The sequence below is a fragment of the Marmota marmota genome, unplaced genomic scaffold, assembly GCF_001458135.2.
Source record: "Marmota marmota marmota unplaced genomic scaffold, marMar, whole genome shotgun sequence".
NCBI lineage: Eukaryota > Metazoa > Chordata > Mammalia > Rodentia > Sciuridae > Marmota > Marmota marmota.
Genome location: NW_026000142.1, coordinates 23,644,306 through 23,663,549, shown reverse-complemented (window position 1 = coordinate 23,663,549; position 19,244 = coordinate 23,644,306). Strand labels below are relative to the sequence as shown.

Sequence of the window (19,244 nt, the reverse complement as noted above, 5' to 3'; positions counted from 1 at the left end):
TTCCTTGGAACACAGTTTGGGAACCATTGGTTGAAGTGTGGTGAATTTGCCCTCAAAAAAAAAAAAAAAAACATTTCTAGATTTGGTGAGAACATCTGCATTTTTCCCAAAGACTGAAAATCATTTCCCTCCTAGGACTTTGTTTTGGTTATTTACAGTGAGGCTTTGCCAGAGAATCTGTATCTCCACAATGTGTATGCAGCGCATGTAGGAAACATGTGACCGCTTTCTTACAGATTGAAAAATGTAAAGTGATGGCCTCCAAGAAAAAGCCCCTGTGGCTTGAGTTTAAATGTGCAGATCCTACAGCCCTCTCCAATGAAACAATTGGAATCATCTTCAAACATGGCGATGATCTGCGCCAAGACATGCTTATTTTACAGGTAGGCTGATGTTAAGAAACATTTTCAATTATCTGAAAAAATAATTCTCTATTAGATTTAAAACATGTCTTCTACCAATTTCATTCCCATTCTGTTCTTTCACATAATAAACACTATTCAAAAGCTACATAATATAGTTTTAGTGTGAGGAATATGGCTGTGGAATGTTAGATACCCAATCCCATGAGCATCACTGTTCTGTCCATTTCTTGAAGATGCACATCCAACATTCCCAAGAAACCAGATACACCTCCCTCACCTCGATTCTTTTTCATACACCCACTTCTGAGCTTTGTAACATCAAATGTAACCACATAAACCTGCAGCACCCAGTTTATTCATAGACATATCTACACACTCATAGGCACATACACAAACTCAAGAGAATGATTTGATGGGAAGGAGAGAGAAGAGGAACAGGGGAAGAGAAACTGTACAGAGTGAACATGTTATTAGGGCAAAGCTGAATGGCCAAGGTATCGATGCTGATCATTTTCATATTTTCTGACATACCTGTATAAACTTTAGCTTCAGAAATCTGTAAAGTTGTATTCCCTAGATTTTATTTGCTCAACATTGTATAGGTAACAATTTCTAAAACTTAATATGGTTTATTTGAAATAGAGAAATCCTATTAACTTAAAAGTAAGCTATTTAAGAACTGATCATGTTTTCAATTCTAAGATTCTGTTTTTACTTATTTCTAACATGGAAACAATAATACCCTTGCTTTGCTTTCTGTCAAGAATTGTATGAGCATTGTCCAAGAAGTGTTTTTTTTTTCTAGTTCCTTTCATTGTTTTTTATTAATTTTGTTGGTGCATTATAATTGCACATAATCTTGGATTTCATTGTGATATATTTATGCGTGCACATAACATAATTTATTCAGTTTCATTCCCCAGAACCTCCCATTTCCTCCATCCTCACTCCCTCTGATCCCTTCCTCTACCAGTCTCCTCCAGGAAATATTTTTAAAAAGAAAAGAAAAAGAAATCCTTCAATTCTTTTTCAGGTTAATTCAATTTCAAATTAATCTGTAAGATTTCTTGAATTGTTCAAAGATGAGCAATTCAAAAACACAAAAATTTGTCTGTTATTTCTCTCATTTTAAGGGAAAGTTTGCTCTTGTCTTTTGTGTCCTTTGGTTTATTATTGAGGGACAAGTTTGGCAGCTAAAGGAAAGTTCTCTAAGTCTTGTTCCTTCACCTGCAGAAAGGGAATAATAATCATATTCCCAATATGAGGTTAATGAAAGAACCACACATAAAAAACCACCCAATAAATGTTAGCTATTATTATCATCATTGTTGTTACTGTCATTTAGGTCTAGCCTGAGTGTCTTATGGATATTAGAGTAATAGATATGTGTCAGGATATTAGAGTTATGGTGGGAAAATATCTATGGCAGAGTAGAACATACTGAACAGGTAGATAATCAAACATGACTAAAACCTACTCCAGAGGAAATCCAAAGTACATCTCAGACTGAAATTAACAGATGTGCAATGAGGGGAAATTTGAGAGTACCAAGATGATCAATAAAAGTAGTTTTTACTTAAAAATTTTATATTTACTTAGATATTTTGTGTTACCAGATAAGACTGCTGTTTTTTTGAAGGATAAAAAATATATATGAAGTAAATACACTTGTGTGTGTGTGTGTGTGTGTGTGTATACACACACACACACACACACACATATATAATAGAAACTCTTCTGTTTTGATGCCCAGATTCTACGAATCATGGAGTCCATTTGGGAGACTGAATCTTTGGATTTGTGCCTTCTGCCATATGGTTGCATTTCAACTGGGGACAAAATAGGTATGTGATTACCTCAGGAAATGAATATACCACTCAGCTAATTTTAAAAGATCATAGTTCCCTTGGTGTAGGCATTTAATAACTGAAAAAATAGGATCATAATCCATATAAAGAAGAAGAAAATGTTCCCAGGCTGGTGAATGTGCCTCTCAATTTAATATGGATATGTTGAAAATACATGAACGCATGATTCAAGTCCTTGTGACTGTACATGGAAATGATTTCAGTAAGAACTTGTTCCCTTCTCTTTACTTCACCTCTAAACTTTAACTCATTTCATTACACATTAAAGTTTTCTCTCACAAATAACATTTAAAATTAGACAGAAAGATCTGTCACTTATTTTTAAATTCCAGAATTCACATTATTAAAACTATTACACACTCTACTCTTAGGTACTTTTATAGACATTTAATATTTTAGTTTCAATCAAACATACTTTTATATAAGCTTCTGATATGAGAACAGTGCAAAACCATTTACATTTGACCCTATAATTTAAAAAGGAAAAGGCACAGAGCACTGGGTGAGGTAGGTTATTCTCAGCACATAACTGCCTTTACTCACTGCTGATCAAAACCAACCCTTTCCCCTTGCATTGAGGGATACTGCAAGAATATCCCATACAACTTTCTTAAAAAAAAAAAAAAAAAAAGCACAGATCTGGAAAACAACCCTCTCATTTATTTAAAAACAAACACAAAACTGGGAGGCTGAGGCAAGAGGATCAAGAGTTCAAAGCCAGCCTCAGCAAAAGCGAGGCACTAAGCAACTCTGTGAGATCCTGTCTCTAAATAAAATACAAAATAGGGCTTTGGATGTGGCTCAGTGGTCAAGTGCCCCTGAGTTCAATGCCTGATACAAAAAAAAAAAAAGTCCTCTCCGTTCCCTACTCAACAAAAACAAGTTGCTCCCCCTCTGGGTCAAGCGCTAGGCCCCCTTCCCCATCAAACTCCTCATCCTCAATGTAGGAATGATCGAGATCGTGAAAGATGCGACAACAATTGCCAAAATCCAGCAAAGCACAGTGGGCAACACGGGTGCATTCAAAGATGAAGTCCTGAATCACTGGCTCAAAGAAAAATGCCCCATCGAAGAAAAGGTGAGCTGTGCCTCCCCTCTGCAGAGGTCCCTTACAACTTGTCATTTATAAAGCAATAGTGGTTCCAGGTTTTCAAAGGATTTTTCAATGTCTTGCGTCCCCATATATTGGTGAATCCTTTACTGGTGAGGAGGTGGGGAGATTTGAGGGCTTTTCCCTGATGACACAGCACATCTATGTAAAACAGAAGTGCTCAGTTCCCAACCCCATGATCATTATCTTTGGCTTTGATTCCCAGGCACATTTTGTATACAATTTGGTTCTGTAAAATAATCTGTTAGCACTTTTTATGGCTATTTTTTGTTGTTGTTCGGCATCGAGATTTAGTTACTCTGTATAAATTCTTTCCTACCTAGGAAATACCGCACGCCTAACGACATAATTTATAATTTACCACTGCACTCTAATATAAATGGTAAATTATGGATGGGGAAAATGTCAGTTCCACCATCTTCTGAAGTGCATATGCTGAATCCTTCACAAGCTGTGTGGTTGGGCTGTTTGGCTGTCATCTAAAGTTCTACCGCACAGGATTAGCACTTCTCATTTGCATGGTTAGCAGTCATTTGGGGAGGAAATATAATTAGCAGTACTTATTAATCTGTTATACATGTGGATTTGTGAACCCATGCATACTTGTAAATGGTCACAAGCAAAACATGTTCACTGATGGAGAAGAAATTACTATGGGTTCCACATTCTTGTGAGCAAGTGATGCATGGAGAGGAAGCAAACGCTTTGATTAAATTTCTGTTGCCCTTTGACTCATGTATCCTCCTCGTGCTGTTGTGATGTATTGAATCTTGACCTAAAGCATAAGCAGAGCAATGTGAAAATTGGCTCTTGGTAGATATAATGCTAATAAAATCAGGCACAAATAACTTGCTCTCTAAAAACGGTTCCCAGAACAGTGTCTTTCTGGAAATCATCTGTAATAGATTCATGCTGCTCTTTGTAGTTAGAAGACAATTAATATTCTGATGCATTTTAATTAGTTTCAGGCAGCAGTGGAGAGATTTGTTTATTCCTGTGCAGGCTACTGTGTGGCAACCTTTGTTCTTGGAATAGGCGACAGACACAATGACAATATTATGATCTCAGAGACAGGTGAGTTTATCTATTGCAGAATAACTTATTGTGGTAAAACACACATAACAAAATTCTCTATTCTAACCATTTAAGTGTGCAATTCAGTGGACACTGAGCACATTCACATCGCTGTGCAAGCATCACTGACGTCCATCTTCAGAATTTTTTCATCTTCCTCATCTGAAACGCTGTCCTCATTAAACACAGCCACTCCATTCCCCCCCACCCTCCCATCGTAGAGAAATTTTTGAAGGGAGTTCAAGGCCAGAGCACAGAGTGAGAAGTTGTTATTGTGTAGGGACTCCAGTGCTGTCTCTACAGAGACCACCCACCTTGAGGGCAGAGGACTGAGTAAAGGAAGAAGAGGCCGTTAGAGCTAGAAAAGTAGAGTAGGGCATATCTTAGGAACTAATGAAGGTAGGGGTGATCAACAGTATCAGCTATTTCAGAGAAACAGTAAAAGAGGGGAAAAAATCTCGGAGATACCCTCAAATCTGAAATGTGCTAGGGGCAGTGACAGACACCTGTAATCCCAGCAACTCAGGAGGCTGAGGCGGGAGGATCTCAAGCTCAAAGCCAGCCTCAGCAAAAAAAAAAAAAAAAAAAAAAAAAAAAAAAAACAAGGCACTAAGCAACTCAGTGAGACCCTGGCTCTAAATAAAATACAAAATAGGACTGGCGATGTGGGTCGGTGGTCGAGTGCCCCTGAGTTCAATCTCCAGTACCAAAAACTTAAAAAAATAAAAATAAAAAAGACTAGGAATATGGCTCAGTGGTTAAGCACCCCTGTGTTCAATCCCCAGTACTAAAAACAAAAAGAAAAAAGTGAAACATTCTGTCTGCCTAACTCACCCCACCTTGCCAGTTCACTGTCCAGTCTAACAGTGCCCAGTAGTGGCCACCACACCATGAGACTTTTCTATATGTGATTTGAATCAATTTCAGAGTAGAGTCTGAAAAAAGCATGAGAGGGGAACAAATTGCTTACTCCCTGTGAGGATCGGAATAAAACAAAATAGGCAATACATTTTTGGACTATAGAAATGATAAAGGACCAATGAGAAGAAGGGATGTGGAGAAGGTGTGGTGGTAAATATTGACCCAAAGAAGTTTCAAAATGAGTTATTTCTATTGTGGGGCTTGGAAGTACAAGTCAGAGTACAACATCAGGATATCCTGAGTTACATGAAGGGTTTAGGGGAGTTTTAAGTATAATGGTGACATATTAGCCAGAGAGTTTTGATTTCTAAGAATAATTTTGAGGTGATAATTTTTAACTTTTCAATGCCATTTGTCAACTAAAGAACACCAGAAAGATATCAAGAACAAACATATTTGGTTCAAAGAACACTTTGTGGTTACTACTTTCACACACCTGCTAAGACCAAAAATATGACAGACTAGTAACACATGTAACAGATGCTTTCACCCAAGATAGCTCATTTTCAGGCCACTTAAAAATTATCTCAAAAAGTGAAGTGTTATTACAAGCATGTATGCTGGTGTAATAATGTCAGATATTCTTTTTCTTTTAAGGAAACCTATTTCATATTGACTTTGGGCACATTCTTGGGAATTATAAAAGTTTCCTGGGCATTAATAAAGAGAGAGTGCCATTTGTGCTCACCCCAGACTTCTTGTTTGTGATGGGAACTTCTGGAAAAAAGACAAGCCCACACTTCCAGAAATTTCAGGTATGTCACCCCCCTCTTTATTTCCTACTGAGAGTACCAACCAAGCAGGTGGTGTGTGCACCTGCTGCAGCTTTACCTCCCAGCCCACTTGGAGGCTCATCTATCCTCTGCCCCCATCCCCTTCTGGCATGGCCAACCTATCTCCTCCCAGTTACCTCTATGCATTCATTCCCCAAGAGCAAGACTGTGCTTCTCAGCCATCCTCCCACCTAAAACCAAACAGGAAGTAGAAACATTCCATAAGAGTGGGACTGGCAAATACAGAGCTCAGATTGATGCTGGTACTAAAGAGACCTTTAAGGAAGGGCACCTAGTGAAAAATTTAGCCATTAGATATTTATCTATTGAAGACACTGACAAAGGATTCAAACTTTGCAAATACTTTTCAGGGCACTCAAAACAATCGTGAACTTCACTCGGCTTTTGCTACACATGTGTATTTATCACACTACTAGCACGGATTCTTGTTGTGCCACCATATGCATATGGCAGGTCTTGCTTTTGTCAAGGGCAGTCTCTTCTCTCCTTGGGAATCTCAGCAGGGTGACCACAGGTTCTACAAACAACTCTGGTTTGTCCTGCTTCCTTCATGAGCCTACCATCTCCCTGGGAGTGTTCAGATTCTACTTCCTTTCTCCTTCCTGCCTGGTCTGTACCCAGTTTTGACTATTGAATATTTCAAATATCCAATGGAGAATATTTCACACTTTGAAACTTAATAACTGTTCATGGACAACACAAAACAGAGACAAAGAGCCATTATTTGATGTGTCCATTTGCCTTTAAATTAACCACCCAACCACCCACTCACCTTCACCCCCCACCACCCTGCCACCATGGTAGTCTTAAGCTTGGTTTGATTTGCAGTGGACATCCCAGGGACAAGTGCTTTTCCTGAGTCTCCTCTTGAGTCCACTGTGACCCTTGGGAGATGACATGGCCCTTGAACTTCCTTGGGACAGGTACTCAGAGGTGTTGATTTGTAACCTGTGTGTTCTGGTTTGTGCTGGCTGGTTTTCCATCTGATAATTACAAGACTCACCCTCCCACAGTTCCAGTGGTGTTGTCAGAGAAACTGAGATCTCTGTGGCCAGATAGTTTAAGGATTTTTACAGTGTGTTTTTCTGTATAAACTCAATTGAGTTTTAGACTGTTTCCAGGGACTTGACACATTTCAGTCCTGTTTTTCTTTAAAGTTAAAAATCATATATTTTGACAACTTACTGGAAGAGATAATGGTTCAAAAAAAGAACCTGGAAGAATTTCACCATTTAAAGGAGGAAAAACACTCAGTTCTACTTTCCTGGAAGGGAGGTTCATCTGACGAGATTCAAACAGCCATGGTAAACTGTGATTCAGAGATTCAGACAAATCCAGGAGCTTGACCTTATCCACTGGCTCTCCTTCTCTTTGGATATGTACAGTCTCTTCCTTTTTACCAGTGATGTTCTCAAGGCTGACTGCCCATTTGTTCTGTTGCTATTGATGTCCCTGTCAGGCCCATGTCAACCTTAAGATCCCAGCAGCAACTCCCTTGACTTTTGTTTTGGCTGCTGTAATTATTTTTCAGTTTCAAAACATTCTTTAATGAAAAGATTTTTGTTATGAGGAGGCCAAGGAAAGATTTCCTGCCCCTACCAGCAATTTCCACCCAAAGCTATATTCATCTGCTCTGAGCTTTCTTATTTATTTATTTATTTATTTACTTACTTACTTATTTATTTATTTTTTGTACCAAGGATTGAACCCAGGGATACAACCACTGAGCCACATTTCAAGCCCTTTTTAATTATGTTTTTATTTTGAAACAGGTCTCAGTAAGTTGCTTAAGACCTCGCTAAGTTGCTGAGGCTGGCTTTGAACCTGAAATCCTCCTGCCTCAGCCTCCTGAGCTGCTGGGATTGCAGGCATGTGCCACCATGCCCAGCCTGCAGTGAACTTTTTGCCCAGTCTGTCCTCTTGGGAAGAGCTATTCTTCATCCTTTGTCACCAAAGCTTGTTTCTCAGACTGTTAAAACTTCCTTCATTAAAGCAACACCCTAGTCAGTGGGCACCACCAAAAACACATCTTTGTGAATTCTGTTGTCCTTCCATGTACCCAGGTTTTGAAGCACTTTTCTGCATTTTAAGTGCCTGTGAACGTGCCCACATTGAGCCTTAAACACAGGTAGAGAGCAGAGTGTAGCCTGGTGGGTGAAAGGACAGCTCTTGGAGCAGATAAACTTGAGTCTGAATCCTAGCCCTGCTCCTTAGTTGCCTGTGTATGATGAAAATTACTTTCCCTTTCAGAACCTTGCTTTCTTCTTCTGAAAGGGGAAGAAGAGCTGCCTCATGTGGTTTTTCCAGGAATTATTTATTTGCTTGTTATCTTTTAATAAAGATAAAAGGGTTATTTAGCTCAGAGATCTGAGGATTCCTACCCAAGTTCAGGCAGCCCCACGTCTGTGAGCATCAGATGAGGGCGCTGGGTGGCAATGGCAAGGAGCACTTGTTGGAGCAGAATGCTCACAGCTACAGGCAGGAGGCAGGGGTAGGGGTTATTTAAATGAAATATGGAGCATGCTTAGCCTAGACCCTAGACAGTAGCAGAGACTCAGTAAGCCACTGCCAGCCTGGTTATATACATCACAGTAGGTTTTCAGACTTTGAAAACTTTTAAATTGAGAAACGGTTTTCAAAATGAGGTGACATGTAGAACATGACCAAGTGACATGTTCTGGTTAAAGACTGAGTGCACCCCCACCTTCTGCTTTCCCTTCTACGCTCCCCTTCTCTGCCATCCTCCCTTCTTGTCCCACATCTTCCTCCCTCACAAGAAAAGGCTGAACACCATCATGTTAAACTATACACACACAGAATTGCCAAAGTTTCCTCATTGACAAAGACGGGCAACCAAACCTTCGTTGTTCAACTCTGCCCTTGGACAGTTGTTTTTTTTTTTCTTTTTGTTTCCTTTTACATACTGCTAATTCAAGGATTTCTGTTTCTGAGTTGTATGTTTCCTTTTTAAATTGAAGTTCTTCAAGCTCAGGGACCACGTCTCTAAACTCTATCAACAGTGTCTCATAATCTTGTAGAATAAAGCAGCCAGGTTTAGGGAAGTGTCATATCCAGTATTTTGAATTAAAGGTGTCTTCATTTGCAGCCAGTTGCCAAGTTTGACTCTATAAAGTTAATTAAGACATGCTGCATATTTGATTAATCTGTTAAAAGGGTGAAGAGAAGTTGGCCCACTTTTTGTTAAGGGTGAGGTGAGCTTTCGCCACAAAGAATTAAAAACATGCATTTGCTGGTGACCAGAGGAGGGAAGTAAGAAAACTGAAAGAGGAAGGCTGTGCTTTATCTCATCTCTCTCCTTTCCAAGGTAGCTAGTTTAGCCTGGGACTGTTAAGTTACTTCTTGAATAGGGGTGAGTTCAGGAACAAGCTAGAATTAGAGAAAACCAAGACCCACCGTGTGAACTTCAGGGTATCTGTCAGTCTTTGGAGCAACGTCCTACACACAGGGTGTTAAGCTGACATATAGTAGTGATGACAATTTTGATAAATAAATTCCCTTTAGAAAAATCTCACGCTTACTGAAAATATTTTTTTAAAGGTAAACTGTGGTTAACCCCCTGATAATTTATTTTAGACCACTTTATTTTACATTTCAATCAACAGCTATAGAACATACGTAGCACATAAACACATTCATATCAATGGCAAATGAAATATGATTTCCCATTTATTTGTATTTATTCGATGAGTTTTTTCTAAGTTTAAAAGTAGTGAATGCTTCTTTATTAAAAACCAAAGACAGCAATGTATTCTAAAATATCAGTAAGCTATCAAAAGCCTAGTGTCCCACCTTCTAAAGATAACGCTGTCAACATTTCAGTGTTTTTCCTTCATTTTATTAAGTAGTGTTTGGTCTTTTAAAAGGTTGTAGATAGGGCTGGGGTTGTGGCTCAGTGGTAGAGCACTCGCTTGGCATGTGTGAGGCCCTGGGTTCAATCCTGGCACCACATAAAAATAAATAAATAAAGTAAAAAAAAATCCATTGACAACTAAAAAAAAAATTAAAAAAAAAAGACTGTAGATAATCAGAGTTTTCTCAAAAACTGAAGTTAAGAACTAGATATGTTAATCCCTCCCTTCAGACTTCCACATAATGGTAGTTTTGTCATCTTGAATAAAATCTGAATTTGGAAGTTTGGCCTGCAAGGCCCATGCCAGGGGACCTACCTGCTGCAGCCTCATCCTGGGGTCAGCATCGCCACCTTCATCCACTGCCTCCCCTACCCCTCATGTCAATGTGTCTCTGCCTTCCACATCTTCCACTATCCCGAGCCGTCTTCCTGGTCAGGCTTTCTGTCCAGAAGGCCCTCACTGCCTTTAAGTCTCATTTAAATGCCATTCTTCAGGGGAGCCTTCCAACCTAGGTCCCCTCCTCTTAGGCTTTGCCACAGCCCCTTCTCCATTTCCTTCACTATCACAGTGATTTGTGCCAATGTGCTGTTTGACTCTCCCTTCCCAGACAGCAGGCTGTGTGCAGCAGGATCACATGGGTCCTGTGTCCCTTATGTGGAGCCTGAGACTCAGTGAGCACTCAGAATGTGTTTGCTAAGTGAAGGAGCAAAATGGGGAGGGGCAGTTCCTGCACAGGGAGAAGTGGGGTTCAGACAGGCATCTTCCTTCCCTACCATACGTTGTATTCTGAGTTTGTGAAATAGTTCCTCGGGCACAGATTGACTAGCTACCAGCATATGGAAGGTTATTAGTCATCACAATGCAGGTAACAAGACATCCACACATCAGATGAGGAACTAACCCTAATTATGAAACCCAGTGTTTTATTAAATAATACAAATATGGAAGTGTCATTTAATGTCTATTCACATTTGTGTGGAGATTTCCTTACTGAAATAAATAGGACTTTCCCCCCAAGCAGGACAGTAATCTATGCGCAGAGAACGGGACATGGAGTACGCACGTGTAGGAGGTGTCCTATATGGGACAGTTTTTTGGGAACATGAACAACTTGTTCTTTCAAAAACGATTATTTTAAAGATGTTCTCTGCACACAGTCAACTCTAAGCAAATGTATGTAGATGAATCTGGTCATCAGGTGAAGTGAATAATGTTTGTAGCCACAGTTGTGCAAAACCGGCAGTCTGAGGAATGTCCCTAAATGGCGCTTGCCCCTAGATGTCACTGTTAAGAAGCATTTCATGAAATAGTCTGGAGTCTATTTATTGTGTTATTTTAACCTAGGCTGACTATAGTTTCCTTGCCAGTTTGACCAGGCCTTGCCTGTTTCCAGTCCCAGCAGTCTTGTCACCATTCCAGGATGACAAGGCTCCAGGCTCAGCTGCATGCCCAGTCCCTTTGCAGAGTCCTGACCTGGGAAGTTTTGATTTTTTTTTTTCAATTGTAGATGGACACAATACCTTTATTTTATTCATTTATTTATTTGTTTGTTTGTTTGTTTATTGGATGAAGATCAAACCCAGTGCCTCACACATGCTAGGCAAGCGCTCTACCACCAAGCTACAACCACAGCCCCTGACGCAGGAAGTTTTTAAGAACCTTTACCCAACTGAAGTCCATCTCTGCTGTAGCCTATTCTACCCCTGGAGCCCAGGTTGGTCTGTTTGTGCCTCAGTTCCTCCACCAGAGGCCTAACCTACCTACCTCTAGGTCCAGGGCCCTGTCCCCTCCTAACCCCAGCCCCAGGGACCACAGAGACCTCACCACCTGAAACTCTTCTAAAAACTGCAGCCACTCACCATTACTTCCTTTCTCTGACTCCCCTTCCTTCGAGCGGGAGTCCTTGCACTTGTGTACAACTGTGACCTGTGACCTGCCAGTTGGCCTTTCTCAACCTCCTACTCCATCCTGTTGCAGTCACCAGACCCTGTTCACCACATCCAAAATAGGAAACTGATTCTCATACTCTTACTAAATACCTGCTCTATTTCAGGAGCTGTGCCAGGCACAAAGAAGGGTCAAGTATCGCCCTCAAAAAGGCACGATGTCTTTCCAGCTTAATCCCCTTCATGTATAATTGTTCTCCAGTTCCGCCTGGTTTTTAAAGAGGTGAATCTTGCCCAAGACTGAACTTGACTACTGCATATCAAGCATCCACCCATCTCACCTACATAGCTCAGCTACAGTTTGGCAGACACTGCTGGGCAGAGGCACAGCCCCAGAATGCAGTAAGACCAAGATGTACATTACTTTGTGCTAAGGAATACTTTGTGCTAACAGTGGTTTGCAGAGGGAGCAATTAATCCTGCACTGGAGGATAGAATTATTCAGAGAAGGAAGTGTTTTTATTGAGCCTTTGGGGCTGAATTCAATTTTATTTTGTCAGACTCATTCAGGGAAGAGAAGGAACATCGAGACAGAACAAAACTAACATGAGCGAGTGCATAAAGTTAGAAAAGTACATACACTAGATATTTAGGGAGAAAAAGTACAATACCCCAGTATGAATGGAACATAGGTTTCTATGGAATGTGTAGTAGAACTTGAGTCAAGAAAGGAAATATGGATCCAACTTAAAATAGAGCATAGGCTGGACTAGAGGGTAGAGAGCAGAGCAAAGCAACGATGTCATTTGGAGCTCAATCGATTAACCACAATTATTCTAATTAAGGTCTATTATAGGTCAAGTGGGAGATGACAAGTTCATCTGTCACATTACACAAAATGTGCTGAGCTGATTAAGGATTCACTCTTGGGATTTTTACCCTGGTGCATTAGTTAGGTCTCATCAATCCCAGTGAAGAGACTCTCCGTACTTCACTCTCTGTGTTATGGATTGGAAGACACTTGCCTAGAAGGGTCCAGCAGCAGCTACATATAGGGGGTTGGATATGTTGGTGTGAAATTTCTGCTAGATTCAGACTTGTGTGAGCTTGTCAGATTGTAAAGACTTTGTTTAGCTTATTGAGTTTGATCACTATTCTAGAAAAGATATGAATCCATATATGGTGATGTATAGGCTAAGGAACCAGCATGCAGCATCCCCATTGCCTGCTACTTTGAAACACTAATCAAGAATGATCTTTTGCCTAGCGTTAGCCTCTTAATTCTAGTTTCTTTTAGAGAATCGTTTTGTCACCATGAGAATATTTTGAGGACTTCATTCGCCACGTTACAGAGTATATGCTCCATAGATGCCCTTGTAAAATTTCAATTGATTTTGGTTTCTAGAAAAGCAGTGCTTCTCCTAAACAAATAGGTATTTAAAAAAGCCTCTAAGCATTGGATAAAGAAATGAATTAGTTTCTTTTTGGTTAGAGATTTATTTGGAGACAACTTATATAGCAAGTCTACAGAGTTTTCCATGTGTGGTTTTAAATTAGTTTATTTCTCTGGCCATTATGAATCACTTCCTTTCTTATTCCTTTCCTTTCTCCATCCACCTCTCACTAATGTTGTTTTGACTTTTATGTATCCAAATAGTTCACCTTAAATCCTTTTTGCAGCAAGACTGGAAGATACACACACACACACACACACACACACACACTCCTTCCTACATATAGACTATTCTGAATAGTGACTAAAGTAGAACAGCTTAATTGTAGTCTTTAGGCTTCTAATGAGTTTCTAGCTAAATATTTGAGATGACAGCATAGTCCTTTCCTTTGCAAACAGCTAGTCTGAGAATTATTTTCGAGACTATGAAGATATGAATCCTAATACAAACTCAACAAGTACATGGCTAAGTGTTGGGCATCCTCTAGTTCAGGTTTACCAGAGAGTGATGCTTCCTGCATTATTAGGGCTATTAATCAGTGACCTTCTCTGGTTGGCCAAAATCACTCCTAAAGACACTGGCTGGCCAATTTTAAAATAAATAAATAAATAAAGTCCTTTACTGTAAACTGAATTTTTTTCTCTCTCTCTTCTGTGTCCTTCCTTTGGCAGACAGAGGTAACATTACGATTTAGGAAAAGTCAGTGGGTGGGAACTTTTTGTTTTCATTGATGAATTTTTGTGAGCATCTCTCTCTCCCCTCAGCCTTAGAATCTTTCCCTGGAGTTTCTATTTTATGGTCGTAATATTACTTCTTTGTTTTTGTAAATATTTCACTTCCACTTTAATTTTGGATGAGAATGGGGGATTTGACTATAAGAACAAGTATTCCCTGTGACCCTGGACAGTCTGCCACAGTCACAGCTCCCCAGAGGTTAAGAAACTAGGAGACGGTGTTTAGCGGTCCTTTGCTTCCTCTTTAGCAAACTGATAGGTGGGGCAGTTAGCAAATGGATTCAAAGTTTGGGCCCTGAAATGATAATAAATTCCTTTGGTTTCCAAAATTTACAGGGGTGGTAGCTTTGTAAAAACAATCCTTCCTTTGGTTACTTAGCTGCTGTAATTAAGGCATTTAAATCAACAATGAAATTAAGAGCAGATGTACTACATAGGCTGGACCTCTTTATTAGCTACTAATGACGTTAATGATAATTCACTCTCATTTCAAGTACATTAAACCAAATCCCCCAAATCAGATTCTTCCCTCACCGCTTCTTCTCCACTCAATAATACAGAGCCTCAAAATACAGTTGGGAGGAACGTTTGAGGTCAATGACAGGCAGCATTGGCAGAAGGGAAAATTCTGTTTCGACAGCCGGTAACTTCTGTGTTCTGGATTTTCCCCCAAGTTCCCAAGCCACATCCTCAGAGTCTCTCAAACCACAGGCCACTGAGCCCAACCTGCATGATCAGGACAGATTCACAGATGCCCTGGTTGGGTGCAGAGGACAGAAATGAAACTTCTAGGGCTTGAGTGGGTGGAGCAGGTGCTCCACCAGGCCCCGGAGGCAAGAGGACCACCTGCAGTTGTAGCCAGGTGCCACAGGCTTCCATCCCACCCACTTCAGTGGGCCAGTGAAGTCAACTCTTCCCCCAGCACTCGGTGGAGGGGGGCCCATCTCACCCCCTACAGCTTTGCCATCTAAGAAGATGTTTTGGACAGACAGAGGGTCTAGGTGGAAAAGTGACCTCCTTAGCATTGATAAGTGTATATGTGTTCAATAATGCAAATCTGCAGAGTATTTAGTAGTGATGGCCAACCAGTCACCTAGCATTTAAATCTTACCACAACTATATGAAATGGATGCAGTTTGTTATTGTTATTATTGTTGTAAGAAAACTGAGGTCCAGAGAAGTTAAGTGAATTGCCTGATGACAGACAGCTTGTCAGTAAGAAAGCCAAGCTCTGAATTTATACAGCAAGATGTGACTCCGCTGTTAACCACTGCTCCACACAGTGTCTTAATTTAAGCAAAGGATAATTAAATCTGCACTGAATCTCTAAGTCTGCACAGCCAGTCAGAACTTGTACATTGTGTCCAACAAGTAAGGAGCATGCAGTTAAACTTGGGGAGGAAGTTTTTCTTTTTCATATAACAGACCCTTGTGTGTGAAAATCAGAACTAGCCAAAACATATCAGAGCCAAAAAATATCATATAGACTGGGGATGTAGTTTAGTATGAGGCCCTGGATTGTCCATCCCCAACATCACAAACACAAAAACAAAAAATATATATATCATTTGTATGGTTGGGGAGGTCTTTAAGAGAAGCAACACAGTTCCTTTCCCTTAATGAATCTCTTTGGGTACTGCAGGAATCAGTATGTCAGTCACCACCTAACAATTATTTACTGAGCACCTATGGATTGCTGTGGTAATAACTTGGCCTTGGGTTAATTTCCCTCCATGAAAATTTCTGATTAAAAAGAGATTGACCACACAGTGGGCTCACCCAGCACGGGATTTGCCTAGAGCCCCTAGTATGTAAAAGGAATAGGAAATAATTAAAAATCAGAATGCACTCTAATTCAGAATCGAAAGGCATCCCCACAAAGCCTGTGTGAGAATCTTGAAAGTTGGCAAATTAATGAGACTGTAGCCTGAGGTGAAGTCTGCACTTAGCCTCTGTAATTACAAAGAACCAAGACAAACCTCTTTGGGTCCTACAGATGAGCAAAAGAAAACGATTTCCGCACATCGGTGGAGTCATAAAGAATGCAAGAGCACTAATGCACTGGAGCCGTGGCCAGGGGACAGCTGAGGCCTGGGCTACAGCAGGAACCATCCAAATAGACTTTTGAGTCTCTTCAAGTCTCCTGCTTCACAGTAAGCAGAGAAGAGATGGTAGGAGAGGGAAAGAACTGACGTGTCCTGAGCTCTCATAATATGCTGCCCTCTGGCCTCAACGAAGTCTTGTTAAGTTGCCCAGGCTGTCCTCAAACTTGCGATCCTCCTGTCTTAGCATCCCAAGCTGGGATCACAGGCATCCGCCCAGGGTAATTAATCAAATATTATAGTTTGGTAAGGTGTTTTAATATCTTCTATGGCAAACTTTGGTTTTCATTATTGCAATTTTCCAAAACATTCTCTTGGACCCTAACTATTCTGGATGAACTATATCTGAGTTTAAACACCGATAAAGATTTTTATTGAAATTTGATTGTGTTTATAGACTAATCCAAGAATAAGTTACGTCTTGATAATTAGCAATTTTATCTTTGAAGAACATCGCAGGTCACTCCATGTATTTTAAGTTTTATTTTATGTAACTCAGTAAACTGTCTTACCTTTTTTTTTTAATGTTTTTATATATGTGTCTATTCTAAGTCTCATGTTCTCATGTTATAAAATTGGGAACTTTGCATCTTTTCCTGTGCTTTGGGACAATTTAATGACATAATTGTACCTGTTTCTCACTAAGTAGGCATAACTCACCTTTATCACCTGCTCCAAAGCTTTTTTGGGACAGCATCCGCCATCATATTTTTTAAAGCCCTCTCTCTCAGTATTCAGAATTTGTATTAAAATTTCAAAGTTCACTCAACAATTTTGAGAATCAGGCAGTAAAAAGCTAACTCATCTGCTTTCTTAAAATAGAACAAAGTGCAAAATAAGGATAAAACTAAATCTCAGACACCGTATTTCTTTCACTTCTTTGGATTTCATTAGCTCTTGGCAAACATGATTTTTGCTTACATAAAGTTTATCGATTCCAGTATGGTGCTCAAAAATGACTCATTCCTCTTCAGAGACCATGAATATTTCTACCCTCAATTTCTTAGGAAGGAAATTGAATTTAAAAGGTAGAATAACAAACAACAAATAACTGAATCAATTAGCTTTTCTTGAGCACACCCTGCCTCTATGCGTCCACACTGCAGTGTTGAAGAAATCATAAAAATAGCCGATGTTCTCATCAAGTTTTCCTTCTGGGGCAGAGAGCTGCCTTGTGTATGATGGTTTCTTCTCATGATGATGCTACGTAAATGCCAGTACAGCCCAGGGGTCTTTAGCCTACAGTTACTCTAACACCCGTAACAGCAGTTTCTTCTCCTTTATCCAGGATGTCTGTGTCAAGGCCTACCTAGCCCTTCGCCATCACACAAACCTGCTGATCATCCTGTTCTCCATGATGTTGATGACAGGAATGCCCCAGTTAACCAGCAAAGAAGATATCGAGTACATCCGGGATGCCCTGACAGTGGGGAAAAACGAGGAGGATGCTAAAAAGTACTTCCTTGATCAGATTGAAGTTTGCAGAGACAAAGGATGGACCGTGCAGTTTAACTGGTTCCTGCACCTTGTTCTTGGCATCAAGCAAGGAGAGAAACACTCAGCCTAATACTTTGGGCTGGAGTAAAAAACAACTCCGTGTTCTAAAGCTTTTAAATCGGCGCATCAGAGTCATCAAGCTTGTATTTAAAATGCAACAGGACATGGTGAGAGTTGGCACTTAACAGAGCTCCTTTCCTAGATGAACTCCTCACTGGAGAAAAGAAAAGATGGGCATCGCCGACTGCTGAAGTTATATTCAGCGCTGGGCTTTTTTGCAGGTTTGTTTCTTCTCATTCGTCTCAGTGATGCTGGAGGACATTTCGAGTTGAGACAGACTGATGATGTCCTTACAGGGGCCTGATAGTTTGACTATCTTATTGAGTGCTTCTGGAAATTCTTTAGAATAGTTGATGACATCTGTTTTACTCTCCATTTTGGTTCTCCTCCTGTGCTTTAAGCTCTCCAGGAAAAAAGATGCAACTGTTGTAACCTTTGTCTCATTCCTCAAATGATGCTTCCAAACCTCCCCTTGGTGTTGGCAGATGTCAGTGGTGTGCTAAAAGCAAGGAAAGCGTGTTAGTCTTTTCAGTATCTTTTGCAATCAGATTCTTTAACACTGTGCAGCTGAGATGCACAGAGGGGAAACCCTGAACTTTGCCGGCCTGCCTCCAGGGTAATGGATATCCAAAACAGAGATGAGACCTTTTATTATCCAATACAATTAGTGTGGCCTCCAACACAGAAACTGGAAGTCACCAGTAGGTCTCTGCTGGCCTGCACCTGCTCATTCCCTCTCTCCCTTCCTCCCTGACTCCCTTCTTCTTCAGGTGAGACCTTTCTACAACCCTTTGTGGACCTCTGAGAACATCAAGGACATCTTTACCTTAGAACTCAAAACTTGGCTGAAAAAAGATTTGTATTCTAGGATTACTAGAATTATAATTACAGTTTATGAAGATGTTTAGTGGATTTTTTAAAAAGTATGTTATTAAGGGAGGCATTCTAGAAAATATGATTTTATTAATATGATAATTTCCACATGCTTTAATTTAAATTTCTGGTCTTAATATATATTTTTTTAATTTTTAATGGAAGAAGATATTTGTTATTTAAAGGGTTTGGAAAAACACTACTTGTCTTACCCATTTCTTGATTTCATAGACTTTTAGACTTTGGTACATCCTGTATTTACTAAAAACAACTAAAATATCTTCCTTAAAAAAAAATCTCATCTCTTAAGTTTCTTGATTAACCTTAGAGAGAGATCATTAAATTATTTATATAATATCTTTAATTACCTGTAGTTAATAAATTACATAAAAATAATTATGTTGATGGTGTCTACATTTAAGTATAATCAGATATAAATATATTTCTAATTTTTTTATTTTCAAAATGGATACCAGATGGACTTTGATGTAGCCCAGACCTTTCTTTTTTTGTGTATTAAAAAGCCAAGGGATGCTCAACTCTGGCTGCAAATAAGAACCACCAGGAACATTTTTAAAAAATACCCTTGTCTTCCCTGGGCACAGTGGTACGCACCTGTAATCCCAGGGAGGC

General features: G+C 39.9%; 1 protein-coding gene across 7 annotated transcripts in view; it reads left to right on the top strand.

The window, feature by feature from the left end:
* Pik3cg (phosphatidylinositol-4,5-bisphosphate 3-kinase catalytic subunit gamma) overlaps nt 1-19,007 on the top strand; it is a 30,745-nt gene extending 11,738 nt beyond the window's left edge. For 6 of the 7 annotated variants that reach the window (XM_048786116.1, XM_015488347.2, XM_048786115.1 and 3 more), the window contains exons 6-11: nt 237-383; nt 2,119-2,209; nt 3,181-3,311; nt 4,307-4,418; nt 5,937-6,094; nt 17,470-19,007. In XM_048786116.1, the coding sequence (XP_048642073.1) occupies nt 237-383; nt 2,119-2,209; nt 3,181-3,311; nt 4,307-4,418; nt 5,937-6,094; nt 17,470-17,748 (918 nt within the window). In that variant the 3' untranslated portion in view covers nt 17,749-19,007. The remainder of the gene's footprint in view (nt 1-236; nt 384-2,118; nt 2,210-3,180; nt 3,312-4,306; nt 4,419-5,936; nt 6,095-17,469) is intronic. The other variant, XM_048786119.1, reaches the window with a different exon arrangement.
* Nucleotides 19,008-19,244: the final 237 nt, after the last annotated feature.